Source organism: Vulpes vulpes, chromosome 15, assembly GCF_048418805.1.
Source record: "Vulpes vulpes isolate BD-2025 chromosome 15, VulVul3, whole genome shotgun sequence".
In the NCBI taxonomy this organism is placed as follows: Eukaryota; Metazoa; Chordata; class Mammalia; order Carnivora; family Canidae; genus Vulpes; species Vulpes vulpes.
Window position 1 is genome coordinate 73,062,480 of NC_132794.1, and position 27,912 is coordinate 73,090,391.

The 27,912-nt window shown below is 40.3% G+C and overlaps 1 protein-coding gene across 10 annotated transcripts; it reads left to right on the top strand.

Moving 5' to 3' along the window:
• Positions 1 to 27,179, top strand: KIF23 (kinesin family member 23). 10 transcript variants are annotated; one of them, XM_072739012.1, is made up of 24 exons: positions 1 to 118; positions 1,912 to 1,981; positions 3,268 to 3,396; positions 7,615 to 7,720; positions 8,115 to 8,251; positions 8,460 to 8,569; positions 9,159 to 9,329; positions 10,563 to 10,604; positions 11,326 to 11,438; positions 11,583 to 11,704; positions 12,938 to 13,040; positions 16,193 to 16,272; positions 16,358 to 16,477; positions 16,707 to 16,833; positions 17,539 to 17,697; positions 18,658 to 18,815; positions 19,507 to 19,680; positions 19,971 to 20,150; positions 20,440 to 20,751; positions 23,702 to 23,932; positions 24,875 to 24,957; positions 25,151 to 25,229; positions 25,828 to 25,898; positions 26,616 to 27,179. In XM_072739012.1, exons 1-24 carry the CDS (start codon positions 108 to 110, stop codon positions 26,629 to 26,631), a joined length of 2,904 nt encoding a protein of 967 aa, XP_072595113.1. In that variant the 5' UTR covers positions 1 to 107; the 3' UTR covers positions 26,632 to 27,179. The 10 variants fall into 10 exon arrangements, with proteins under 10 accessions (XP_072595113.1, XP_072595112.1, XP_072595118.1 ...); XM_072739011.1 differs by having other exon boundaries at positions 25,151 to 25,235; positions 26,616 to 26,774; XM_072739017.1 differs by lacking the exon at positions 20,440 to 20,751 and having other exon boundaries at positions 25,151 to 25,235.
• The last annotated feature ends 733 nt before the right edge of the window (positions 27,180 to 27,912 follow it).

The following is a 27,912-nucleotide window of genomic DNA, read 5'->3' on the forward strand; positions in this document are numbered from 1 at the left end:
CCGGAGCGCCGCGCCTGGGCTGCCGGGTCCCGCTTCCCGCGGTCTGCCGCCCCCGCCGCCCCCGCCGCCCTCCCCGGCCCGCCCCGCAGAGCCCGGCGCCCGCCGCCATGAAGCCAGCGTGAGTACCGGCCGCGTCCCCTCGGTCTGCACCGGCCGCCGGCCCCGGAGGGGGAGCCCCCCGCGTGGGCGCGGCGCCCGGGCCGCGGCGGCCCCTCCCGGGGGGCTCTGTGCCGGGTGGGGTCCCGCGACGGGGGCGCCGCGGGGGTGCGGGCGCGGGGGCGCGGGGCGCGGGGGGCCCTCGAGGTCGAGGCAGGCCGAGCCCCGGGAGCGCGCCGGGCGCCGGGCCGCGTGACAGCCCCGCCCCGCAGGCCCGCAGGCCGCGGCCCCAGCGCCCGGGAAGCAGCGCCCGCCGCGGCAGAGCAGCTGGTTATCCTAGGGGCCGGAGTAAAGACCTATCCTAAAACAACAACGACACACACACACATATATATATACACACACACACGTATATGTCTACATGTATATATATGTATATATGTATATATACGGGATAGGCATGTATACATATATGTGTATGTATATAGAGTTTATATATGTATATATGTGTATGTGTGTATATATTGAGTTTATACAGAGTAAATATATATGTATATGTATATATGGGATATGTACATGCATATATATGTATATATATGGGATATGTATGTATACATATATGTGTGTGTACTTATATATTGAGTTTACATATGTATAATATATATGTACATATATGTATGTATGTGTGTATATATTGAGTTTATATAGAGTATATATATGTATTATATATGTATATATACGTATATGCATATATGGGATATATATGCATATATATGTGTATATAGGGGCTATGTATATATACATATATGTGTATGCGTATATATATTGAGTTTATATATATCGAGCTTATGTATAATACATATATGTATATATGGGATATGTATATGCATATATATGTAAATATGTATGTATATGTATATATCCTATATATGTATATATATGGGATATGTATATATGTGTATGTGCATATATATATATATATATATTGAGTTTAGGAGACCCACTATAATATTTTGTATTGGAAACGCTAATTGGCTTGCTTGTTTCCTCTCGAAACGTGTCGTGACAATATTTGATTTTTCTATGCAGTCTCTGCCGCGCTTACTTTTACTGTTAAATGTTCAGCTGTGCTATTGATTTGATAACTGTGGGGGCTGGCGGTGTGGAGGAAAGCCCACAGCTTGATTGATGAAGCCCCAAAATAGCTTCTGATTGTAAGAGGGCAAAAAATGGCAGTGGGAAGACCCAGTTGTGTTCAAGGACAAAGGATGATGGCTTAGAGAACTCCGATAATTTGTTCCTTGAATGTGTAGACGTACATCTTGCTGAAAGAATGGATTTCCCCATCTGCTTTTTTTTTTTTTTTTTAATCATTTCGTGAAGTTGATCACCTGTCAGCCTGCCTTGGCGATGGAGGTTGGGGCAGTGTGTGCGCTGGTGTGCATGTAGGTCTTGAGGATAAACCAGGTCTCAGTTATCTATGGATTTTTCGAATCTGTAGTGCTTCTGTAAAATTGTCATCCAAGAAAATATGCAAGCTAGTTTAAATATAGAAAATTATCTAGTACTGAAGACGTCTCCTGAACCCAATTTGCCGTACTTTTGCATTAGGTGAGCCACAAACATTCTTTTTTTTTTCCCCCACAAACATTCTTCTAATGCAGCTTATTCTTAACATTATTTGGGGTGTCATGTTTTAGAACTGCTCAGGGATAACTTTATAAACCCGAGGAAGACTGTCTCTGTGAATTATAGGTGAGGTTTTTGTATGTTATTTTGAACTGATTTTTTTTTTTTTTTTTAACCTGTGACCAGGAGGACTAAGACGCCCAGGAAACTTCTAGTGAAGAAAGGATCCCAAACAAGTCTTAAAGACCCAGTGGGGGTAAGGTCTCCCTGTGAATTTGTGTGTGTGTGTGTGTGTGTGTGTGTGTTTTCTTCCGTCCTCTTCTGTCTTCTGTGTATGCTTGGAAGGGATGGAGCTGTGGAAGCAGAGTCAGAGAACATTAGTTAAATGGGTAAGTCTGGTCCCAGCTTCAAAGTTTTGTTTCTATGTAGGATTCATTAGTAAAATGAAGTGTTTGGGTATGTCAGTTGCATAACTCCTCTAACTATAACTTGAAAAGTTAGATAATGAAAGATATTCGTCAGCTGTCCCGGAGAATTCTTCTACTCTCTTTTGGAAGGCAGGGAAATTTCTGCTTGGATGAGCATCCTCTCCCATCTTCGGGGCTTTTAAATAGTAACTGATAGTATGCTCCGTAAAGACACTGGTGTAGAACAGCTTAATTCAGTCTAGTAACTCATCATAACTGCATGTACTTCATGAGTTTCAGGATTTGGGACTTTCTTTTAAAGACAAATGGCAAATAAAAGAAGGTTGGTTTGCCCTGGGATATTTTTCTCTCTCCTTCACTGGCACCGGAATGTGTCTCTTGTTCTAGGTGGGGGGAAACAGATGCTTTGCATTTTCAGCTGAATAGTTCTTCCTCGACCCTATCACTGATTAAGAAGATGTATTTCAGATGATGTGCTTACTCATTTGTATATTATACTTATTTGTATATATGTTACATTTGTTGGTATATAGTGTTAAGCTGTCAAGTTTTATTTGATATCCAATATCAACAAATTCTAACAGCTTTTCAGATAATTCTCATTGTGTGATATGTTTTTTTTTTAATTTTTATTTATTTATGATAGTCACAGAGAGAGAGAGAGAGAGAGGCAGAGACACAGGCAGAGGGAGAAGCAGGCTCCATGCGCCAGGGGCCCGACATGGGATTCGATCCTGGGTCTCCAGGATCGCGCCCTGGGCCAAAGGCAGGGGCCAAACTGCTGCGCCACCCAGGGATCCCCATTGTGTGATATGTTATCGATTTTAGAGATTTTTATATTAGTGGTAATATAAATTTACTCAATTTGTGCCAGTATAATAGTGATTTGATGCTTTTGTCATCCAAATTTATTTTCATTGTATGTGTATTTAAAACTCCTCGTACCTGATAGATCTGTTTATAGCTGACAATGTCTGGTAGCAAGTTTTGGTTTTCATAGCTCTAAGTTCATATAAATCTCTTATGCTGAGAGACCAAATGTTGGATGAATGAATGAGAAGCTTAAATGAAAAGTAGTCAACCTTCATTCTGGAGCACATTCCTGTAATTTCAGGTGTACTGTAGGGTGCGCCCACTGAGCCTTCCTGATCAAGAGTGCTGCATAGAAGTGATCAATAATACAACCGTTCAACTTCATACTCCTGAGGGTTACAGGCTCAACCGAAATGGAGATTATAAGGAGGTAATTCCCATTGGAACCAAGCTGTTTTTACTTGAGATGTTCTCTCCTGAAATGGCTTTTCCATTTTTTTTTTTTTTTAACATTTAACACAATTCACATTTCTACTTTTTTTTGAAAAATTTGTTTACTTCCCTCTAACCTCTATATATAAAGTGTGGATAGGCTTATGTTTGGTATTCTTTGAGTTAGGGGATTGCTTATATGAGGCAGTTTCTTGTACTGGATATTTATTGTTTTTTAGAGCATAGGTTTGGGATCTTGAATGATTGTGCTAGGTCGCTATACATACAGACACACAATTTCATGTGCAGATTAAAATAGCAATAGGTGTTTTGTATTTGTTTTGACCTCCTTTGAAGTGTTGTTTAATAAAATCTTGAGCAAAGTGAGTTTAGTTCAGTTCAAACATTGCACTAAAGCTGCAGGGCAGAAGGAGATTTTCAAAAACGAGTAGGACACAATCCTTGCCTTTATGGGGCTTTCAGCTGAGCTGGGGGAACCAGATAGAAAAGGGTAACCTTTATATAGATAAATCAGTGTGCTGAAAGAGATGGACTATGGGAGTGCAGAAGGAAGCATGGATTCAGGCTGTTGTCTCTCTGTTGAGCTGCCTTTCACCCTCATGCACCCTGCTCCTGTGAGACTGTCAGAAGCCCACAGTGGCCTCTGGATTGCTCACATTGGATGGACACCTCTTGTCATAATCCATTTGTCAGCAGGACCATCCTTCCTGAAGCCCTCTTCCGTCTCCCCATCCAGGTCTCCATGTTCTCAGCTGTAACTGGCCACCCTCTTCAGGTTCTTCTTCCTTTTCTAACCTCTCAGTGCTGGGGTTGGCTACACCTAGGGCTCTCTTCTCTACACTTTCCCATGGCTTTAAATGTTGCTTATAGTTCTGGAGGGTTTTTTTTTTTTTTTTTTTTTTTTAATTTTAATCTCCAACCTAAACCTTATGTCCGCTCTAAGCTGGAACATCCACTGTTTGCATGTCATGTAAGCATCTCAAATTTTATGTGTCCACAAGAACTCTTGATTTTTTTTCCCCTCTAAATCATTTCCTCATTTCCTCTCAATAAATGGTAGTACCGTGCGTTTCCTGCTTGTATCCATTGACCAGTACATTCTATAAGTTCTCCAATGTGAAACTGTCCTTCTGTTTCTATCTTCACTGCCCTTGTCCCTGTCTTAGCCCTGCTGTTAATCACCTAGACTGGTGCTTCTCAAAGGATCTGTGGTGAAGGAACAGCTTTTTAAATTTTTCAGTGCATTGTGATTGGATACTTTTGTGCAGCTTTGCCATCTGAATTAGACCATGGAGATCTGTTCAATGAGATGAACCTGTTGATCACATGCTAGGATGTTGCAGCCATGTCAAATGGCTAGAAAAGTTTCTAAACTTCAATTTCTTTAATTCTCTCCTCCTAGACAGGAAACAAACCAGTTCTCAGAGGGGCACTGATTTGCTGACCATACTTTGAAATATAACTGGACTGCCTGCTTCCACTCTGAATCTATTCTCCAATCCATTTTCCACAAAGCCACCAGAGAGAGCTTTTAAAGTATAAGTCTGGGCAGCCCCGGTGGCATAGCGGTTTAGCACTGCCTGCAGCCCGGGCTGTGATCCTGGAGACCTGGGATCGAGTCCCACGTCGGGCGCCCTGCATGGAGCCTGCTTCTCCCTCTGCCTGTGTCTCTGCCTCTCTCTCTGTCTCTGAATAAATAAATAAATAAATCTTAATAAATAAATAAAGTATAAATCTGATCTGACCCTTTTCCTGTTTAAAATTTTTCAAGGCATAGTTGTTAAATGAGCAAAATCCTGCTTAATTTGCTCTATTTCTCCACTGTCAACTCGTCCTAATCATCCAGTCCTGAGTTCCTTGGATAAGCCTGAATCCTGTTTCAGTGCGGTCCTCTTGCCATGGACTTTTTCTTTCTTTTGGCTCTTAGCATGAATGGCTCCTCATCTGTGGATTTCAGCTTAAACATCACCTCCTCAGAGAGAATGTCCAGACCACCTTATCAGAAGTGGCATCCTTCCCTGCTTCTTCTTTTTTTTTTTTTTTAAATTTTTTAAAAATTTATTTATGATAGTCACACAGAGAGAGAGAGAGAGAGGCAGAGACACAGGCAGAGGGAGAAGCAGGCTCCATGCACTGGGAGCCCGACGTGGGATTCGATCCCGGGTCTCCAGGATCACGCCCTGGGCCAAAGGCAGGCGCCAAACTGCTGCACCACCCAGGGATCCCCTCCTTCCCTGCTTCTGTCCCAGTCTGCCCTTTATGTGCTTCCTTGATAGCACTTAGCACATCAAGAGTTTTATTTTCTCTCTCCCCTGCTATAGTGTAAGCTTCAGGGGGATGTGTGCCTTCTCTGTCCTGTTCCCCGTTCAATGAATATTCAGTGGACGAAGGATGAACATTCTGGGACAGCTTCATGAGGAGTGGGCCTTCAAAGATGTCAAATAACTGAGAACTGACTTGCTGTGAAGAACTTCACTTCTCTGTTAGATTAATTTCAAGTATGTAAAGTAGACAGCAAGCTTGGTGGGGATTAACAGTTCTTTCTCACTGCCTTGTGACAGGAGGCAGAGGTGCACTGGAAGTGGTTGTGACACCAGTCAGCACTGCAGGCTTGGGCAAGTGCCTCCCCTTGGGCTCAGTTTTCTTTACTGGAAAGGAGGGCTTTGTTCACAAGGACTTGGAGGTCATCTGGCTGAGCTGTCAGCACTATTTTATGTGTATCCTTTCCATCCTAAGATTCCTTATTCTTCTTGTGAACTCTACTGCTATTTTTACAGGATTGCAATAAAACCTTCCAAGAAATGAGAGTTAGCTTAGCTGAAGTAGGTGTGTGATCTTTAACAAGTTTTAAAATGAGCATGGTAATTAGCAGTATCTAATCACAGGTCAGAATTAAATGACTTACTGCTAGGCTAAGGCAGTGCTTGGCACATGCTCCATGTGCTTGGCACATGCTGAGAGTCACCTGTTGTATTGTGTATTTGAGTACTGATCTATACTTGTTTCCTTTTGGAGACTGCTAATTTTAAAAACATAAGGGTCATGATAGTCGTATCTGTACAGGCTGAATTTAAGGACAAGTGTATTTAACGTAGGAAAGAGGGGAGTTGCTTGACAAAGGCTATAGTCCATAATAGATTCTAGTGAATGCTCAGCACTGACATTTGTGAAGTAAAAACTGTGAAATTTGGGAAGATCACAGAAACACTTGCAGTGTCTACAATATAAGAAAACAGAAAAAGAACAAAAACAGAAATAACAGAACTCCAGCCCCTGTACAATTAGGACAATTCAATTTACATGAAAATATATTTATATACCCCAGCCTCCAAACTAATTTTCCAAGTAGGAGTTTTGTAATATTTTAGGTAAAAGGGTTATAACTTTATAATAATCATATTTTGATAGAAATTTGATAATTGAAGTATTGGTTTTTTTTTAAAGGTCACAATTAACATTTCTTTCATAGAAGAATTCAAATGAGATTATAGTTCATTTCTTTTTTTTTTTAATTTAAGATTTTATTTATTTATTCATGAGGGGGAGAGAGAGGGAGAAGCAGGCTCCATGGAGGGAGCCCGATGTGGGACTTGATCCCAGGTCTCCAGGATCACGCCCTGGGCTGAAGGCAACACTAAACCACTGAGCCACCCCATTTCTGGCTTTAAGACAGTACACCAAAACACGTGGTTTTATGCTGCTATGCCTATTTATTTGTTTATTTATTTATTTATTTATTTATTTATTTATTTTTTGCTATTTCTTTTTTTTTTTTTTTTGCTATGCCCTTTTATTTTTTTATTTTTTATTTTTTAGATTTTATTTATTTATTCATGAGAGACACACAGAGAGAGAGAGAGAGAGAATGAGAGAGCGAGGCAGAGGGAGAAGCAGGCTCCATGCAGGGAGCCCGACGTGGGACTCGATCCCGGGTCTCCAGGATCACGCCCTGGGCTGACCGTGACGCTAAACCACTGAGCCACCTGGGCTGCCCCCACATTCTCTTTATAAGGGATATAACTGAGTCATGTCATGACTTTTTTAAGGGTTTCAAGTTCAAAGACTTTATGTTTTCTGTGTGTCTAGATTTTAAATGTTCAGGAAGAAACATCTGAATACATTTAAACAGATATATTTCTAGCTTGGATAGAGTGAAAGTCCATTCATATGCTTTTTATTTTTTCCTTCTTCACAGACTCAGTATTCATTTAAACAAGTATTTGGGATTCATACCACCCAGAAGGAGCTTTTTGATGTTGTGGCTAATCCCTTGGTAGATGACCTCATTCATGGCAAAAACGGTATGATTTATTGGAGTTTTTGTTACATTTTCTTGTTTATCCCCCTCTGATAAAGCTTTTTTGATACTTATATATTTGGTTATGTTTGGTCTTGAATTCAGGTTTAATTTGTTAGGGTGGTATAAAACCTGCTTTTTAAAATTTAAAATTTTTAAGTACGCTTCACCTTGGGTGTGGAGCCTAATTCGGGGCTTGAACTCACCACCCTGAGATAAAGAGTCAGAGATGCTTAACCAACTGACCCACCCAGGTGCCCCTAAAGCCTGTTTTTTTCAGGTGGTTAATTTTAAGAGTTTTTTTTAATTCAATGAGTAAATATTAAAAGTGGAGGATTTTTAAGGTATAACCAAGCGTGACTTTTAATATATATTCAATGTGACTTGCTCCATTGTAGGTCTCCTTTTTACCTATGGTGTGACAGGAAGTGGAAAAACTCACACCATGACTGGTTCTCCAGGGGAAGGAGGTTTGCTTCCTCGCTGTTTGGACATGATCTTTAACAGTATAGGGTCATTTCAAGCTAAGCGATATGTAAGTATAATTTTTTTGTGTTGTGACTCTTTAACTCGAGGACAAAGGGACCAAGATACCTGTAAATACAGTAGTGTTAAAGGAAAACAATACACTGGATACATTTTGAAACCTGAAGTATTAAATGTTTCTCATTTCTTAAATGTGTTTCTTGCTATTTAAGTCAAATTCTAAAAAAATCTTGGTATGATTTTTACCCCCACTTCAGGTTTTTAAGTCTAATGACAGGAATAGCATGGATATACAGTGTGAAGTTGATGCCTTGTTAGAGCGGCAGAAAAGAGAAGCCATGCCCAATCCAAAGACCCCCTCTAGCAAGTGAGTATTCATATCTGTATGTGACACTGGCCCAAAGGGAGCCCTGACTGGTGGTGTCTTTAGGCATAGGGAATGATGAACATGAAGGAGAGTTGGTCTGACAGTTGACTTTAGTGAGATCAAAGTTGAAGAATTTTTTTTTTTTTTTTTAAGATTTTATTTATTTATTCATGAGAGAGACAAACACAGGCAGAGGGAGAAGCAGGCTCCCTGCAAGGATCCCGATGTAGGATTCGATCTGGTACTCAGGGATCACACCATGAGACGCTCAACTGCTGAGCCACCCAGGTGTCCCAAAATGTTCTTAATTAAGTTTGTTTGCTCAGATGTTCTCTTTGGTTTTGAGCACACAGTCCTTGAATTACTATTCAGAGAAGGTGTCAGTCTGGGTGGAGAGGATATAAAAGCCAGTGCTGTGTATCTGGAGGACATGGGAGGGTACTGTTGGCTGACCATGAGTACAAACAGATGGCTTTGTGCACTGACAGGTCATTTAACTTCGATCTTTTAGTTTCCCTTTGGGATCAGTTAACTTTTGATACTGACTCAACGTATAAGAGCATACTTTTTGGCTTTTTTCTTTTTTCAGACGACAAATAGACCCAGAGTTTGCAGATATGATAAATGTTCAAGAATTTTGCAAAGCAGAAGAGGTTGATGAAGACAGTGTCTATGGTGTATTTGTCTCTTATATTGAAATATATAATAATTACATATATGATCTATTGGAAGAGGTGCCGTTTGATCCCATAAAGCCTAAGTAAGTAGTGAAGAGAGTCCCATCTTAGCCTTTTAACCCTGGGGGAAGCCACGTTACCTCAGGGAGCCTTAGCTTTCTCAGTAATAAATGGTGATAATGCTTACTTTTGTTTGCATAGTGAAATATAACTTGTATATCATGCATTTGGTGTTCAACGCATAATTTTATTCTTAACCAGGTATGCACCTATATTCGGGAACTAGTGGGTTGAGGCACCTAAGGAGCAGAGAGACCTGAATATTCATTTTCGACATTACTCTTGAGAACTCTTGGCCTTGGGGCTATGCGTGTGGGTTACCTTTCAAGAACCTTACGCTTAGTGTTGGGAGCTGGTAGCCACATTAACCATCTGCAGTTGGAGATCTCTACAGAACAGAGCCCAGAATTGTTGTCTGTACAACTAATACAGACCTTTTCATCACTGATTAATATGAAGTGACATCTGTATCCTCATTCTGCCAGAGTTAAAAGACAACTCCTTAGATCTCCTTGGGTCTTGGCCGGTTCAGACTGAAGAGCAAGCAATTACAGCTTGGCATCACAATCCGCATTTGTGCCAGAGCAGACTCTGGAGTCTCATTTCACATTACTATCTTGTTCTTGAGTTGATGGTTTTGTTGCTAAGTGAAATGGTTATCTTCAGTGCTTTGTTAGGGCCCCTTAGAACATAAATAATATGAAAACTAACTCAACATTATTGGTGAAACAGCTGGATATTTAGAAAACCATTAGACTGAGAACAGGTTTAATAAATTACATTAAGCATTTGATAGATTCCTTACTTTCCCATCTGTTTCAGAGTATCAGTTCTGTATAACCAGCTTCTTTTTTTTTGTGATGTCATTCATTGTTGCCAATCTGTTTCATTTTTTGTTCATATGCTACGTTTCTGTTTGGTTTGTTCTAAATGAGATTATTTTCATAGAAGCCTATCTTGGTTTTCGTTTACAAAAAGAAGACTGACAAACGTGCCCTGCATGCCTTGTAACCTTTCTGATAACTCCTTGAATGAACTCACTGGGTGCATGTTTGGCACTGAATTCAGATTTAATTGGTTAGGGTGGTGTTTAACCTGCTTTTTTGAGCTGGGTTAACTTCAAAATATTTTTAAATATGATGAAGAAATATTACAAGTAGAGGGTTTTTAAAGAGCGGACTCACTGTGACTCTCACTACTCTAGACTGAGCCTGGCTGCTGTAGAAACAGTAACTTACCCCTTATTCCTTTGGTAGGTGGAACAGTTGCAGCACGCCCATGAGGAACACAGATTTTGTGTATGTGAGGCTGTTGACTTTTTTCTTAAGGAGAAGGGTGCAGTTATACTAGTGGTTGGCATCTGTGGCATGTTTGCATGTATGTGCTTTTTCATTGGCCCTGGGCTGGCTGCTTCCTCTAGGCCCCTCCCTCCCTGCCACCTGGGCATATACTGAGGGATGGTGGCTGGTACACATTTCTTCTCCCACCGTTCATGATGTGGAGGCCCAACAGGCGGCACCCTTTCCATCCTTACCCTACTGTGCAGATCAGAACTTGACCAGCCACTTTAAAAAGATTGCCATTCCTGGTATATACCAAACTCTTCCTGAATTTGTCTTTTGCTGACTCTGATGTCAGAACCAGCTGACTGATGTCAGAACCAGCTCTCTCTGTTGATCCCTTGAAATTAGGGAAATGCTAGAAATGATGTTTAACCTGTGCATGTGATGTCGCTATGATGTTTTGATCTCTGTGTTTAGTAAGTGTTGTGTGCTTTATTAGAACAAATTAGAGCAAAGCTTCTAAAACAACATAGGTTCCTGTGACCCTGTTGTGTAACTAATCCTGACTATGTACTCTTCTACTTACTTACCCATGTTTACTGTTTTTTGGGGCTTTTGGCTAGGCTTATTCCCACTGTACGAATTGATGTCATGTGGCCTGGCATTTTAGTCGTAGTCTTAAACGGAGATAATTAGGATCTCATTATTTAGACTCCTGTCTTTTTCTTTCTCACAGACCACCACAATCTAAATTGCTTCGTGAAGACAAGAACCATAACATGTACGTTGCAGGATGTACAGAAGTAGAAGTGAAATCCACTGAGGAGGCTTTTGAAGTTTTCTGGAGAGGTTAGAAACTGAGCTAAAATTAGGAAAATCTGAAATATAATCCTGAGAGTTGCTACTATAATCTGATGCAGTACTTTTTAGTAGAAAGCATGTATACTGTAATGACTGAGTTCAGGTGTGATCAATGATTCTCTGTCATCACAGGCCAGAAAAAGAGACGTATTGCTAACACACATTTGAATCGTGAGTCCAGCCGTTCCCATAGCGTGTTCAACATTAAATTAGTTCAGGCTCCCCTGGATGCAGATGGAGACAATGTCTTACAGGTAAATTAGTAGTGGGCAGTGTTTTTCTTGTTTTAACTGAACTTTAGTATTTGGAACTAGAGTTAAATCAGGGAAGTTTGCAATGAAGACTGTTCTAGAATTATTGTATGTGGGTGATGACTTCATCACATTTAAAAACTATTGCGTTATAGAGTGTGGTTTTGGGAAACTGGCTATTGAACCTGAGAACCTGTGAAAAAGGTTTACAAATCTTTATAAATCTCTTGAATAGAGGAGATAAAATAAGTATGTATGAGTCATTATTTTATCTCTGAAGACTCCTTTTGTATGTGGGAATTCAGTTAATGGTTTTAAAATGTCAGCGGTTAACTTTCCAGGGTAGGTACAGTTTAGGAGATAACAATTCTAAATTGTTCTTCCCTTGGCTGATAGGCCAGTAGGCCTCCCATTTGCTGATCATCCTTTACTGCTGGGCCTGTCACACTCTAAGGCTTACATCAATTAGTAAAAGCATTTGATCCTGAATAGGAATCATTTAAAAGCTTTAAGCTATTAAAGTATAATCCTATTTGACCTTATCATGAAGGTTTCCACATGGCCTGAGGACATGGTATGGCAGGGTACTGAAGACCAGCAGGACTTGAATTCTCAGTCCTATTAATTTGCTAGCTGTCTGACCTGTGATAAACTCTTTATAATGTGAGGATTAAAGCAGGCAATGCAAGTACAGTTCTTATGAGGCCAGTGTCTGGCTTATATAGTCAGCACTCACAAATGTTAGCTAGAAAACACTAAGTCACACCTCCACATACACTTGCTGTCCTTTAAACACATTTAATATAACAAATCAGTACCTCTTGCTTTTCATTTGTTATTAAACAGAGTATTTTGAAATTGCTCGATTATAAAATTGTTACCTATCTGGTTATGGAAAAATTTAGGATAGGCCTGTTCTAGACACACTACTTAGCATGCACAGATTCAGATCCTGAGTGCGAGGTACTGTACTAGAGATAAGAACACTGGTTGAGAGGCAGTCTCTGCTTTCATGGAGCTTAGAGTACATTGTGGAAGACCAGACAATGGGCTAGTCACCGTCACTACCATGTGTATGTTGAACATATGCTTTTAGCAAACTCTCCCCCCAAAACTTGTATCCTTTAGTCCTACTGTTTTGTATTGTGCAAATGTGATACTTAAGACTCAATAATTTGTTTAAAGAACTTTGTGAACCAGGTATACCTCACATTTGCATTACGATCTTCCCTTCAGGAAAAGGAACAAATCACTATAAGCCAGTTGTCCCTGGTAGATCTTGCTGGAAGTGAAAGAACTAACCGAACAAAAGCAGAAGGGAACAGATTACGTGAAGCTGGTGAGCAAAGCACAGTACTTATCTATTGCTACTTTCAAAGACTTGTAATGCCAGTCATCTGCTTATTGATAGGTGGTTAAGCAAAACTGTCTTCAATTTTGATAATTTAGAGGCTAGGTGTAGTGGTCAGTGCTGTTTCTTGAGTTATGCTGGTTTGGTATCAGTATATTACTGATACTGACTTCTTGAGGAATGAGGATAAGTGATTAAAATAAATACAAAGCAAGTTATATTGTATGTGTTACCAGTAAAGTACTGGATCCTTAAAGTTAAGTGATTTAACAGTTATTCCAACATTCATACTCGTGAAAACTGGCTTCTGGAGGTAGGAAAAAGTCTTTGAACACAAAGCAACTTGGAAGGAAATGTGGATTTTTTTTGTTTTGTTTTAATCTTTCATTAGTGTAACCATTCATGTTATGTTTTACGTAATAGCATTTATGGAGTACTTACTGTGTGCCAGTATTTGAACACTCATCCAGTCTGGGGATGTGTGTGAGGAGACGTTTAGGGAGGAAATCTGTGAAGCTTAATTCTAATCCCATTTAAATTGAGTGGGATACAAAGGACAGGGTTAAAGTCATTCTTGACAGAGGAGGCAGCCACTTGTAAACTAGACTATGGCAGAGTCAAAGTCACTGAAGTGGGAGGGTGTGGGCTGGTGACCCATGACAACTGAGGAGCCAGAGCAAGGCAAGGCCTTCTCTGTCATATTAAAAAGCCTGAACTTTGCCCTGAAGGAATAATGGTGGTTGCCAATTATTAAGGAACTAGTGTGTATCATAGTATTTACTACGCATGGGCTTAATTTCTGGATTTTGACCTTTTAGAACTATTTCATACACCCATTTTTCAGATGCGGAAATGGGTTGGAAGAGGTAACCTAATTTTCCCAAGACTGGAGCCTGGGTTTAAACCCAGTTTGGTTGGATTCTCAAAGCTTGTGTCTTTCTACTGTTATACAGCCTCCCCTTAAAGCCAATAAAGAATGAGTCTTTTAGAAAGATTGTTTTCCCGTGTAGAGAATTAATGTACCAAGGCAGGTCTAGAGGTATGGTAAGAATTGGGAACCTTTTGCAGTAATTCAGATAAGCAGTCATGTCCTCTGGAGGCAAGGGTGGGAGAAAAGGGAGAGATAGTGAGGAAGTAAGTCCACTTGGATGTGGAGAGGAAGCAGGAGGGGAGGGGGCAGATCCAAGATCTTGGTTGAGGAGAAAGCAGTATGAGGTACAGGTGTAGGAAGTTAGAGAGTTTGTGTAAGATATGTTCAGCATATTGCAGTGCAAGTGCCTAGTCACTGGATGTACATGCATGTGGAAAGAGAGAGATTTAACTTGAGGTTTTGCCACTATGATGGAAGCAACAGAGGAGATGAAATTATTCATGGAGGGATAGATGGGAACAGGCTGAGGGCAGAGCCTTGAGGAACAGATGCTTGAGGTGATGGATTTAAAGAACCTGGCAAGGAGAAGAGAAGGTGATAGCCGGGTGAGATGACAAAAAATCCTCGACATTATGTATCTGTATATAAGACAGAGCATCTGGAACCCAGGTCACAAGAGGAAGGATTCACCTTGATGGGAAGAGGTTTATCTCAGTGGAAGAAAGTAGAAACTTGAGGGTTCTGATGCTTTGGAGTAAAACCAGAAAGGCAGTGGTAATATGGATGTGGAACAGGTGGAACAAAAACTAAGGTGTAAGCATGAGGAGGAGGAGAGGAGAGTGTGGCTGGGGTGCAGGTTTCTAGAGGTGGTGCGGTTCTGAGTGGTAAGGGTGCGGGGTGTGGGCATAGCTGTGTGGCTCCCATGGTAAAATGAGAGACTGACCCGAGTTATGGGAGTTGGGGCCCTCTGGTGACCTGTTAGAGTAGTCCTCATAGATACCAAAATGATGCAGGAGCAGGCCTGCAGGGGAACATGGAAGGATAGCAGGCTGGGGACTAGGAAAATGCTGCTGGCCTCCTCTGCTCACCATCCTTAAAAAATTTAGAAAACAAGTAACTTTCACTTAGGCTGCAGGGGGTACCACTGTCCTTCTGGTAGCTAAAGGGTAACCTTGCAGGGCTTTGTACCATGGCTGCAGGGTAAAGCCCATAGACACTTCACAGAGTATTTCTGAAAGAATAACATACAACCATAAAGGAAACCAATTAGGTTGAAATGTGTTTTTAAAAGTATATACTCTTAAAATTTTATTTACTTGAGTAATGAGCAGAGGGAGAGGGAGAAGCAGATTCCTTAACTTAGCAGGGATGTGGAGTTTGAATCCAGAACCCCGAGACCATGACCCAAGCTGAAGGCAGATACTTGAAGTGTGTGACTCTTGACCTGGGGGTTGTGAGTTCGAGCCCTACACTGGGTGTAGAGATTACTTAGAAATAATAAAATCTTAAAAAAAAAAAAAAAAAAAGGAATTCTTGTTTGAATGTTAGAAGGGACAGAGTTAGCTGGATCCGGAGACACATGACTTAGAAACAGGAGCCCCTCCAGGTGCTGGGGGGACTTCAGTGCTGATGAAGCCAACTGTAGCCTGAAATGGTTATGCTTTAGAGATAATATTTTAATAATGAAGATAATGAACATCTGCATCTAATATACTCTTCATAGAATTTAAGATTTGGAAGAAACTTTATGGGCCATGAAGTATATAATGTTGCATGCCATGGGCAGTCCTTTTGATAGAATCTGTGAAGGATGGTGTTCAACTCCTCCTGAAACACAGCTATTAAAATACTTCTGAGGGTGTATTCTTCTGAGGGTCTACCTGGGTGGCTCAGGTGGTTAAGCATCTGCCTTCAGCTCAGGTCATAATCCCAGGGTCCTGGGATAAAGCCCCGCATCAGGCTGCCTGCTCAGAGGGGAGTCCGCTTCTCCCTCTCCCTCTGCCCATCCCCCCACCACCTTGTTCATGCTTGCTCTGTCACTCTCTCAAATAAATAAATAAAATCTTAAAAAAAAAAACATTAAATAAATAAAATACTTCTGAATACTGCCAGGTCATGCGAGGACAGCTTCTCATATTGAGCCATTAAAACCTGTCATTTGTAATTTCCATATACTATTTCTATGAAGTAGGGATTTTATAGGCAGATGGACTACATTTTAGCTACTCTTACTGTTTTCAAGTATCTTCTGTCTATATTTTTCTGTCAGGAAACATCAATCAGTCATTAATGACGCTAAGAACATGTATGGAGGTCCTGAGAGAGAACCAAATGTACGGAACTAACAAAGTAAGCAACAGCCTTTCATTATTTGTATAGCCTTGTTTGTGTGCATTGTTTTGTCTTACATATTTGGGTTTGAATGTATTTACAGATGGTTCCGTACCGAGATTCAAAGTTAACCCATCTGTTCAAGAACTACTTCGACGGGGAAGGTAAAGTACGTATGATCGTGTGTGTGAACCCAAAGGCTGAAGATTATGAAGAAAGCTTGGTAATTTTGATATATTTATCCTTTAAATTCTCAGAGTTTCTAAGGAGAAAACAACTATTTGGATGTGAAGAATGACATTTTAAATATTTTTAAAACTGACACAGAACCATTAGTTACAGAAGGGAACTAATGACCAACCTATTATTGTTTCATTAGGAATTTCTGAAGGAGACTTAAATATGCTGATTTGTAAAAACAAACAAACCCTACCATGTGTTTTGTATCTTAGCAAGTCATGAGATTCGCAGAAGTGACCCAAGAAGTTGAAGTAGCGAGACCAGTAGACAAGGCAATATGTGGTTTAACGCCTGGAAGAAGATACAGAAACCAGGCTCGAGGAGGTCCAGTTGGAGATGGTATGATACGGTGTTACATCATGTGCACCTGACATTTGTCAGCCTCTCTCTCCTTAAGGTCGATTTCACATAAGGGAACTATTTACTTCCTTTGCACTCAAGAAACAAGTGCAAAACAAAACAAGAATATATATATTTTAAAATATTTATTTATTCATGAGCAACAGAGAGACAGAGACACAGGCCGAGGGAGAAGCAGGCTCCATGCAGGGAGCCTGACGTGGGACTCGATCCCGGGACTCCAGAATCACGCCCTGGGCTGAAGGCAGTGCTGAGCCACCTAGGCTGCCCAAAACAAAAAAATATTGAACCAAAGTCCAAATGAATTATTTTCCCCCTCTTTTCCTTTTTTATAACTTATTTTTGGGATCCCTGGGTGGCGCACCGGTTTGGTGCCTGCCTTTGGCCCAGGGCGCGATCCTGGAGACCCGGGATTGAATCCCACATCAGGCTCCCGGTGCATGGAGCCTGCTTCTCCCTCTGCCTATGTCTCTACCTCTCTCTCTCTCTCTGTATGACTATAATAAATAAAAATAAAAAGTAATAATAATAAAAAATAAAAATAACTTATTTTTAAGGAAGTATGATTGTGATAACTCAAAGTACATGGCTGACTGAACTGGGGTTCTGATCACAAGTATTAAACTTGTTTAAATAAGCTTTCTCTCCTGTGTAACTTCTTGTAATCTTTATAATTCAACACAGAACCACTGGTTACAGAGGTGGTTTTACAGAGTTTTCCACCTCTGCCTTCCTGTGAACTTCTGGACATCAATGATGAGCAGACTCTTCCCAGGCTGATCGAAGCATTAGAGAAACGACACTATTTACGGCAGATGATGATTGAGGAGTTTCACAAACAATGTAAGAGCCCAAAGTGGTCTTTGATCATTTCAACTCCAGAAATTTGCAATGAGTTCTTGGGTGGGGCAGATCTTTAAAGGGTTGTTTCTGCACTTGATAGTGCTCAAGGCTTTGTTCAATTACACTGACAAGGAACCTTCCCATATCTTGTAAAATGGAAGATACAGGTAAGGTGTGTATTCTCTCCCCCCTTTTTTTTTTCTCTCTCCTTTTTTTAAATCTACAGTGATGGGTAGATTTTTTAAAATCTACCAAGGATTAGTAGATACTTCGCTTTTAGTTCTTATTAGTTACCTTTTTGCAAGGCACTTCATAAATACTAATTACTTTCAGTAACTGCCTTTGGGCAAATAAATGACTTCATCTTTCATTTCTTGGTCTCCCTATCTGCCAAATGGGCATTTTAACTCTTCCTACCTCAGAGGGTGTGGTGGGGATGAGATAATGTGTGAGAATCATGTAGAGCAGTGTGAATAGGCTTGTGCATGTGAGTAGATCTATAATTTTTATTATCGTTCCATTTGCATTTTCATAGGAAAGGTGTGAGGTAAGTGATATCTACATACCCATTTTGAAAGGAGGAAATGTGTTCAGAAAAATTAAGTAACTTGCCCAAGTCACATAACAAGTAACTGGTGTATCAGGGATTTCAATTCGGATCCAAATGATCCTAAATCTACTATTGTTTTTGCATTTGTTTTGAAGCAGACTACTTACCTGTAAGGGGTGACAAGGCAATGCCACAATGCAAAATTAAAGATTGTGTTTTTCAGTAAAAAACAGCTTCTAGGAAGATCTCAAGTAGATCTGATAAATGCTGGATTTCCTTCTTGTTTTCTGCTACAGACTAAGGCTTATTTGCCGAATAGCTACATTTTACAAAGTACCGGTTAATAAAAGTTGATTTCACTTGTTATTTTGGAATTGGAGTAAAAACTTGGCTTGCATGTTTTGTTTCAGCTATTACGTTTAAAGCGTTGTTACAAGAATTCGACAGTGCTGTTTTAAATAAAGAAAACTACATTCAAGGAAAACTAAATGAGAAAGAAAAGGTGATCACAGGACAGAAATTGGAAATAGAACGACTGGAGAAGAAAAACAAAACTTTAGAGTATAAGGTTTGTTTTGGCATTGTTTAGTGGATGTGTAGCACTGGCTGGTGGCTGTTAGCACTGTTCTCTGATTTAGCTGTTCACCTTCTCAGCCTCTCACCAGTAATCTAATCTCTACCTCTTTACTAATCTCTTTACTAATCTCCACCTCATCCCAGAAGAGAAGAAATGTGATTGAAAAGCATTAGAGGAGTAATATACTCTTAGTTTCATGAGTTAGACTTTAGCAATTGGAGAGAATGTTCTTGGACCAAACAAGTGAGTTTCTAGAGGGCTTTCTGGAATTTAGTTCTGGTTATAGCTTGCTTTTCAACTTATGACAATAGTTTTGTTCTCTTATTTATGGAGTATCATTTAGGGGTTACCCATTTATTCTAGACAGAAGCTCATCTCAACTACTACAGTGTTATCTATTCTGAAAACAGCCTAAAATACAAAATTCAGGTCTAATTTTAGGGGGAAAATCATTTTCACATGAAGTCAAAGTTCCATCTTTTCTTGAGGAACTTGTTTAGAAGTTCTCACTTCTAGGGATAGAGGTAGGAATTCAGATGAAATTATAAAAGGGAATTGCTTTTTCCATGATTTTTCTTTCCACAACTATGCCTGCTGCATAAGCAAACTGGAAAGAGATTATTTCACAGCTACATGTGGTGTTTACGAGCCAGATCCTCAACAGAATGGTCTGCCTTCCCAGATTGAGATTTTAGAAAAGACAACTACGATCTATGAAGAAGATAAGCGCACTCTGCAACAGGAACTCGAGACTCAGAACCAGAAACTTCAGCGGCAGTTTTCTGACAAACGCAGACTGGAAGCCAGGCTGCAGGGCATGGTGACGGAAACGACCATGAAGTGGGAGAAAGAATGTGTGAGTGGGGCTGCTGTGGCACTGACCTTCGGGACAATGCTTTATTCCTACTCTGTGTTCTGAATCTGTGCTCCTGGGCTGGGGTTTTGGTGGCAGCAGTGGCAGGAACCGTTTGGTCCATTCCTTTTCCTTTCTCTGCCCTTAAAACGCATGACAAGTGAGCGGGTACAGTGAGGCTTGCCTGACTCCAGGAGGACGGATGTACTTAGGAAATAAAGCCACTGGGTGGTCTGGTGCCCTCGCTTGTTTGGTGTGACTGAATTAGACGTGTGTCCCTGTGGCTAACCTAGGAGCGCCGGGTGGCAGCCAAGCAGCTGGAGATGCAAAATAAACTCTGGGTCAAAGATGAGAAACTGAAACAACTGAAGGCCATTGTTACTGAACCCAAAGCCGAAAAGCCGGAGAGACCCTCTCGGGAGCGGGACCGGGAAAAAGTCACTCAAAGAGCCGTCTCTCCGTCACCAGTACCTGTAAGTACTTTGTGGCTGGGCAGTCACTTGCAGTAGAGGAAATTTATTTAGATTAGGTAACTTTCTAGGATGCCTCCTTTGTTGTTTTATGTTACTTAGTGCATTTCTCCAACTTATCTATGTAACTTTTCCTAAGTTTAGCATAAACACAGATTTAATGCAAATTCAGAATAAAATACATACTAACTCAGTAAAAATAATTCTAACGTACTAAAATGATAGGAAAAACAGTGAATTGTTTCTCTCAGTGTTTCGTTCTTGCTCACTAATTTCTCTTCCATTTTTTTAGCTTTCTAGTAACTATATTGCTCAGATTCCCACCGGCCAGCAGCTCCTGAGCCAGCCGCAGCTCCATAGGCGCTCTAATTCTTGCAGCAGCATTTCTGTAGCTTCCTGTATTTCGGAATGGGAGCAGAAAATTCCTCCGTACAACACACCTGTCAATGTCACCTCTATTGCAAGGCGTAGGCAGCAGGAGCCAGGACAAAGTAAAACTTGTGTCGTGTCAGACAGAAGGCGAGGAATGTACTGGACGGAAGGCAGGGAGGTGGTCCCCACATTCAGAAATGAGGTAGAGCTAGAAGAGGACCATTGCTGCAGGGTTAGTGCCAGCGTTCTCTTAAAGCACTGTAGTCATAGATTCTAATCTTGGGGTTTGGTTGTTTTGTTTTGGGGGGGTTTTGTGTGTGACTTGATTCAGAGAGTTCAATGGAAAGATGGGTGACTCCAGTATAAAGAAAGTCTAATTTTTCTTTTATTTACTTTGAAAAATCAGCCTGAAATTGAGGCCTAGCTTTCCATCTGAAAAAGCTATAACACATCTGGCCACAGCAGGACCACCAGAGAACACAGGTCAATAGGGCGAGTCCCACAGTAATCCGTGCTTTTCATTTGCATAAACTAATGAGCAGCCACAAGATCTGTGAATGAGTATCTCAGAGCACTTTTTTTTTTTTTTTTGTTTTCCTTCCTCAAATTTTTTGCTGCTTTTGGACTTTTATTTTTAAAATTGCTTTTTCAAACTTATTTTGAAAAATTTCAAACTCAAAAAGTTGAAAGAATGGTACAGTATCCTCCTTTCCCCTTAACTAGATGTACCAATTGTCAATTATATAGATATGATTTTTTTCCTTGAACTTTTGAAGGAATCCTACATTTTGTGACACTTCCTCCCTAACAAGGACACTGTCCTATATAAACACAGTCTTTATCAAACCTAAGAAAGTTAACACTAATTGAATAAATATCCTCTACTTTAAATCCAGAATCCCAACAAAGTGAATGCCTTACAGGTTGTTATGTGTCTTCCATCTCTTTTAATATAAAATAGTCCCTCATTCCCGCCACACACTTTTTTTGATGTTCCTAACATTGACTGTTTCTGAATAGTCCAAGCCTGTTGTTTTATAACTACTGAAGGTTTGCATGTCTAGTAAATTGCTTTTAATGTTAAGACCTTTATCTCAAAAGGGCTCAGCCTCAGTCAAGGGTGTTTAAAGAAATTCATGTTTAAATTTTCTTCTTAAGGATTAAGATAAAGTTTTTCCTTTGAACGCATGGACCAAGTTAATAATATGAATCTATATTTAGTAAAATCTTACTATAGCTCTTTTAGAATTTGTCTTTTAACAAATTAATACTATATTGCTTTAGGTTTTCTTATAATTTAGGGTAGAGATAAGCTTCATTTCAGTGGCCTGCACTCCTGATTATTAAGAGATAGCGATGAACTGCAGGGTATTTATGAAGACAACAGATGATCCTGAGTTCTAAGTTCTTTGCAGATTTTGCTTGAAACCTTTTTAGGGAGCAAATTATGGTGACTGGTCTTTCTGATCAACTCTAATAAATCCCCTTGACTTTTCATGAAAGTTTACAGGCCAAACACTATTCAAGGCCTGTTTATGCCTGACTAACATTAATGTGGTGTACCTAATTCGGCTCTCAAATATTTAAGAGGATTTACTAGAGATCCTTTAACTTCTCACTTGAAATCAAATCTCTTTAGAAGTGCAGCAAAGTTTAGGCTAGTATCTACACATCAAGGTTTGTTGGCCAAAAATTATGTCCAGTATACTGAATTTATACTTCAGTGAGGAAGAAACTGTATCTTTGATTCCATAAATGACAGTAGATTGTAATAACTATCCTCTTTCTGAAGCTTGCTTCATAACGTATATATTGCTAAAGGTATTCAGGAAAACTATCAACTTTGCTAACTGGTAGGTCACAAGAGCATGACTTTCTTGTTCAACATCAGGCCATTTTAGTTATTTTAAGATTATTTGTTTATATGAAAGAGCAGAGTGAAAGAGAACATGAGTGGGTGGGGAGAGGCAGAGGGATAGGAAGCAGCAGATTCCCCGTTGAGCAGGGAGTCTGGTGTAGGGCTCCATCCCAGGACTCTGAGATCGTGACCTGAGCCCAAGGCAGATACTTAGGTGACAGAGCCACCAAGGCTCCCCAGTTAGGCCACTTTAAGAACAGGAAGTTTCCTGGTTGCTGGAGACTTGGGCATCTTTTGTGGCAAACTCTATTTTCCAGGTTCTGTAGTAGCATGACTTACATTAGCGTTTCGACTGTTGCTTCTGATTCTATAGGGGAAATGCTTCAGTTCTCCAGACAGGCACGTTAAAGTTGGGATCTTCATACGTGACCAGTTTGGAGGATCTTGGCCTGTGACAGACTGTTTCATTTGCTTTCAGTTATACAAACAGGAGATGTTTGAAGCAATGAGTTATCTTTGGAACTATGTCCTGTATGTGAAATACTTTGCCTTAGACTGACTGTGCTAAATTTAACTTTCCCAGATTCGTATGACAGTTGACTGGAAGCAACTAGTTTTTTACTGTATGATTGACAGAGGCTGATTTGATACTACATTTTTAGTTTCATTCTTGGAATCTTTATGAAATGTTTGGGGAAAAATTTAGCCATTATTGTGTTTGAAATTCTATTTGAGATTTTAAGATCTCAAGTAGTTTGAAATACTTCATTTATATTCTCTTTATACATCTTATTATACCTAATGTTCTTTAGCATATTGTACCATACAGTCCATTAGCATTGATCAATTGACTGTCTTTGAATATGGAGTGTTTTCTCTTTAGCTTAGAGGCCTGTGACATGTTTCACTCTCTTACTGTCCTTATTTGAAGCTTTTAACATAGTTGTTGACTTAAGAGATGATTTTACAATAGCAGGCACAAATAATGGCTTTGATAGAGGATATAATGTAGAAGTCTCTTGAATACCACCTACTTAGGAAAGCCTGGTGGCATAACCAGAACTTTTCCATTATTTTGAAAGGGGAAGCTCCTTGGGAGAATGTATAATATACAAGCTGGTATTAAAAGATGTTTGTTGGTTCTGTGGTTAAATACAAAGAGAACATTTAAATTATGTGAATAATATATTTAGCTTTTGAAAAGGTCTCTGCACTTGTTTTGATAATGTCATCAACTAACATAGCCAAACCTGCTGCACTTCTAATACCCTTCAATTAATTCTGGGTTATGCTTGTTTCTTGATTCCTCTTTCAACCTGATCAGAACGCACCACCAATTCGTCTCCGCCACAGACGATCTCGCTCTGCAGGAGACAGATGGGTAGATCATAAGCCTGCCTCTAACGTGCAAACTGAAACAGTCATGCAGCCACATGTCCCTCATGCCATCACAGTATCTGTTGCAAATGAAAAGGCACTAGCTAAGTGTGAGAAGTACATGCTGACCCACCAAGAACTAGCCTCCGATGGGGAGATTGAAACTAAACTAATCAAGGTAAAAAATTGACACAGGACAAAAAACATACAGAAAGTCAACATTGCAAAAAAAACTACTTACTCCTCTGTTCCTTTGATGACACACAGGCAGTGTTAACGAAGATAAATGGGTGTTGATACAACCTTTTTGTTTCTTCGTTAGAAAACTAAAGGAACTGGTCAGGCTGTAAATCTGCTAAACTAGGACTAAATCACCTGCTCTCTACCAAACGAGGCTCAGATTCTCAGGATTCTATGTTGGAGGAACTCCAGATCTATGTACTTGTAGAGTTAGTTTTAACCACTACTTTAAGAGTAAACCCAAAGAACTACCATTTGTCAGCTCCAGATTAAAAAGGCCACATTCAAATGTGACCTCTCAAAATTTCTTATTACTGAGCTACCCAGAGCCCTTTCCCTTCCCTGCCTGTAGAAAAATTTTCCTCTGATCAAAGAGTCAATGAATAATCAGGGAAGTAAAAGGTAACTGGGAAAAAAAGCGCTTTTCATTTCAGATTTAATTTAGAGGATGGTTCTTAATTATAATGAGAGTTACAAATAAGACTGTAATATGAGGGGAGCGGTTATACCCAGTAGAAAATATGCCTTAGAACGTTTAGAAATTTCTGGTAGATTTCTTGTTCCTCGGTATAGTTTTTAAATTATAGATTGAACAAAAAGGAATATTGGTTTTTGCGATTTAAGAATGTTCCGGATTATATTGCATTGGACTTTTGTTTAGTGAGAGATAATTTCTAAAGTATTTTAATAGTAAATACCCAGCAGTCTGAAGCACCATCTGTGTTTGTGATTAGGGCTTTACTGTTTCATGTAGAATCTTAAGTTCAGTTTGAAATATATGTTTATCAATCACTTCTCTTTGGCTAAGATCAAGTATGAAATATATGTTTATCATTTGGGTATATCAAAATGTAATGGTGACCTTTTCTCTTGGTTTCAGGGTGATGTTTTCAAGACAAGAGGTGGTGGACAATCTGTTCAGTTTACGGATATTGAGACTTTAAAACAAGAATCGCCAACTGGGTGAGTGATCATCAGATGTATCTCTTTAGAGGGCTGTGATTTACTTAGCTGCTCATTCTTGTAGAACATAATATCCTGTAAGATGTATCATTAATTATCTGAAGGAGTGTAGTGATATTACCCTATTCCTAATATTTTTCCTGTTCTTTGATACAAAACTAATTGTTGCATCATGTTTCCCTTTTCTCCACAGCCGAAAACGAAGATCTCCCACAGCAGCACCTGCCCCACCAGATGGTACAGAGTCTGAATGGACTGATGTAGAAACAAGGGTAGGGGTAAAAGTGAAATATTCATCTGCTTAATAAAAATTAGAGGCAACCTATCTTAACCCCCTGGCTCCAGCTTTTCCTGCTCTCAGAGGCAGCCGAGGTCTGATCTCACATGTTCCCAGCAAACCTACCAAGAGACTCATTTGTGTTCAGATCTGCTCCTCCTGGAGCTCTCTGCTTCAAGGTCCCTGTCTTCTGTATAGTGGGGTTAGAGCCCGAGAGTCAACTCAGAGCGTATCACTCTAGCATGATGGTGGGAACCTTCACAGAAGCACAGCTTCCTTGTGGAACTGTTAATCTTGATGAGAGGCTCCTCTGGAAAGAGCATGGGAACGGTGGGTGGTGGTAGGAGGCCAAGCCCTGGCCACTAACATCCTCAAGGAAATTACCTTCATGATCTCTAGAGACCCTTGCAGCTCACCGTCTTTGTGGCCCGTGTCAAATAAACTGCAGGTATCTGGTAGTTTAACATTGGTGGCTGCGCTGCACTAGAAAGCAATGTGGGATTCCACCTTGGTTGAACCCATCTGAGCAGAACCGGGTTTTAAAGACTGCAGAGAGGAGCTGATCTTTTCCTCTCCTGTGATTTTCCTCTCAGTGTTCGGTGGCTGTGGAGATGAGAGCAGGATCTCAGCTGGGACCTGGCTACCAGCATCATGCACAACCCAAGTGAGTCCTGACTAATTAGGCCTTTCTGTGTGTGTTCTCCCTCCTACGGTATTTCTACTACCACCCTTTCTCCCTACCACCCACTGTAAGAGGACATATGTGGTTTCCGTTTACCCCCTAGACTATCTGGGCCCTCTAGCAGACTGCAGCAGCAGGGCTGAGAACCTCAGAAGGCTTGGTAAGAGTGGTGACAGGTGAAGAAGATACCCATGCTTATTCATACTTTTCTAATGCTCATAAAGCTCTCCAAGGCTAGACTGAGATCACCCTGTAAGAAGGGAAGCTGGAGGCTTTAGTCAGCTTCGTGTAATTCAGTCTCTGAACATACCTCCTTGTCTCATAGTGGTAAATGTTTGCTAAAATAAAACTGAGTGGTGGAATTATGGTAGGGGAAGGAATCATACCTTTTCTTCTATTAAGTGCACACCCAAGAGTCTGGTCCATTCTTTTTCCACATTAGTAAAACCCCTTTTCAGATATCTACCTTTTCAGTCTGAGTCCATTTTTAACACATATTCCTTAGGCAAGTTGGAAAATCACTGCAATAGGATGAAGGCAAGAATCCTGCTTTTTAAATTTAATACTGGATATGCAGCAACCATTAATTGCTTTCTGAAGATTTGAACTTTCCCACGATAAAACCTTGTAAAGACAGCATTCCTAGGAGATCCAAGTACATTAATGTGTCAATACTAAATGCCGGTTTTCACACTTTAGGCGCAAGAAACCATGACCCGACCATCTTTTCATTTGTGTTGGTGATTTCTCCAAAGCCATCCCAGGAGTCTTCTGAATCATCTTGCAGAACTGCAGCTTTGTTGAATATCACAGACCTCAGATACATTATACACTGGTGCAGATCAATGGTTCCAAAGATACCTAGGATTCAGCACACTTTTTATATTCTATGCCTTGCTATATGAACTTTTATAATGCTATTGTTTTGTATATTTCTTGTGTACTTAATAACTAATTCACACAAGTGTTTTTGTTTTGTCTTGGGTGATTAAAGAAATATATATATAGACCACACTTTTTTATTGTGACTTTTCCAGCTCTTGTCTGAATACTTAGGGTTTTATAAACAAAACAAATGCTGCTATAGATTAGCTTGCAAGAATGCACTTTAGACATATTTGACAATTCAAACTTTCAAAATAAGAATGTCAGTGACTCGTCAATACTAAAACCATGTTAGGAAGTTGTTTTGAATTCTGTATGTATATATACACTTTCTGACCTTTTAGATATACCAAAAGAATTAAAATAAACACTAAGAAATATGTTGTGTGACAGTCATTAACACATACCTCACATTGAACTGATACTCATTTATGGAATGATTTAGAAGAAAGAACTAGAGGTTTCTCTCATGTTGGAGCTACCTATTTTATTTTATTATTTTTTAAAAGATTTTTATTTACTTATTCATGAGACACACAGAGGGAGAGAGAGGCAGAGACACAGGCAGAGGGAGAAGCAGGCTCCATGCAGGGAGCCCCATGTGGAACTCGATCCAGGGACCCCAGGATCACACCCTGGGCTGAAGGCAGCACTAAACTGCTGGGCCACGGGGCTGCCTGCTACCTGTTTTAAAGCATAGAAAGGAACAGCTTCAAAATGGGGTATTTCTTCTGCCCAGGGACCCATTTCTCCCCAGAAGCACAGGTTTTTTTGTTTTTTTTTTGAAGATTTTATTCATTTATCCATGAGAGAGACAGGCAGAGGGAGAAGCAGGCTCCATGCAGGAAGCCCAATGTGGTACTCGATATTGGGACTCCAGGATCATGCCCTGGGCCGAAGGCAGGTGCTAAACCACTGAGCCACCCAGGGATCCCCCCAGCAGTACAGCTTTGAGCAGGGAGGAGGACCTTGACTGGGGAGAGGGAGAGGAAAGACACAGAGACAAAACATCAAAGGACACTAAAGGGATGTTCGCTGCTGTCTGCCTTGGGATTTCAAACAAGTACTCCCATTCTAGGATCCCCCTACCAGCCTGCAGGTAACCACAAAA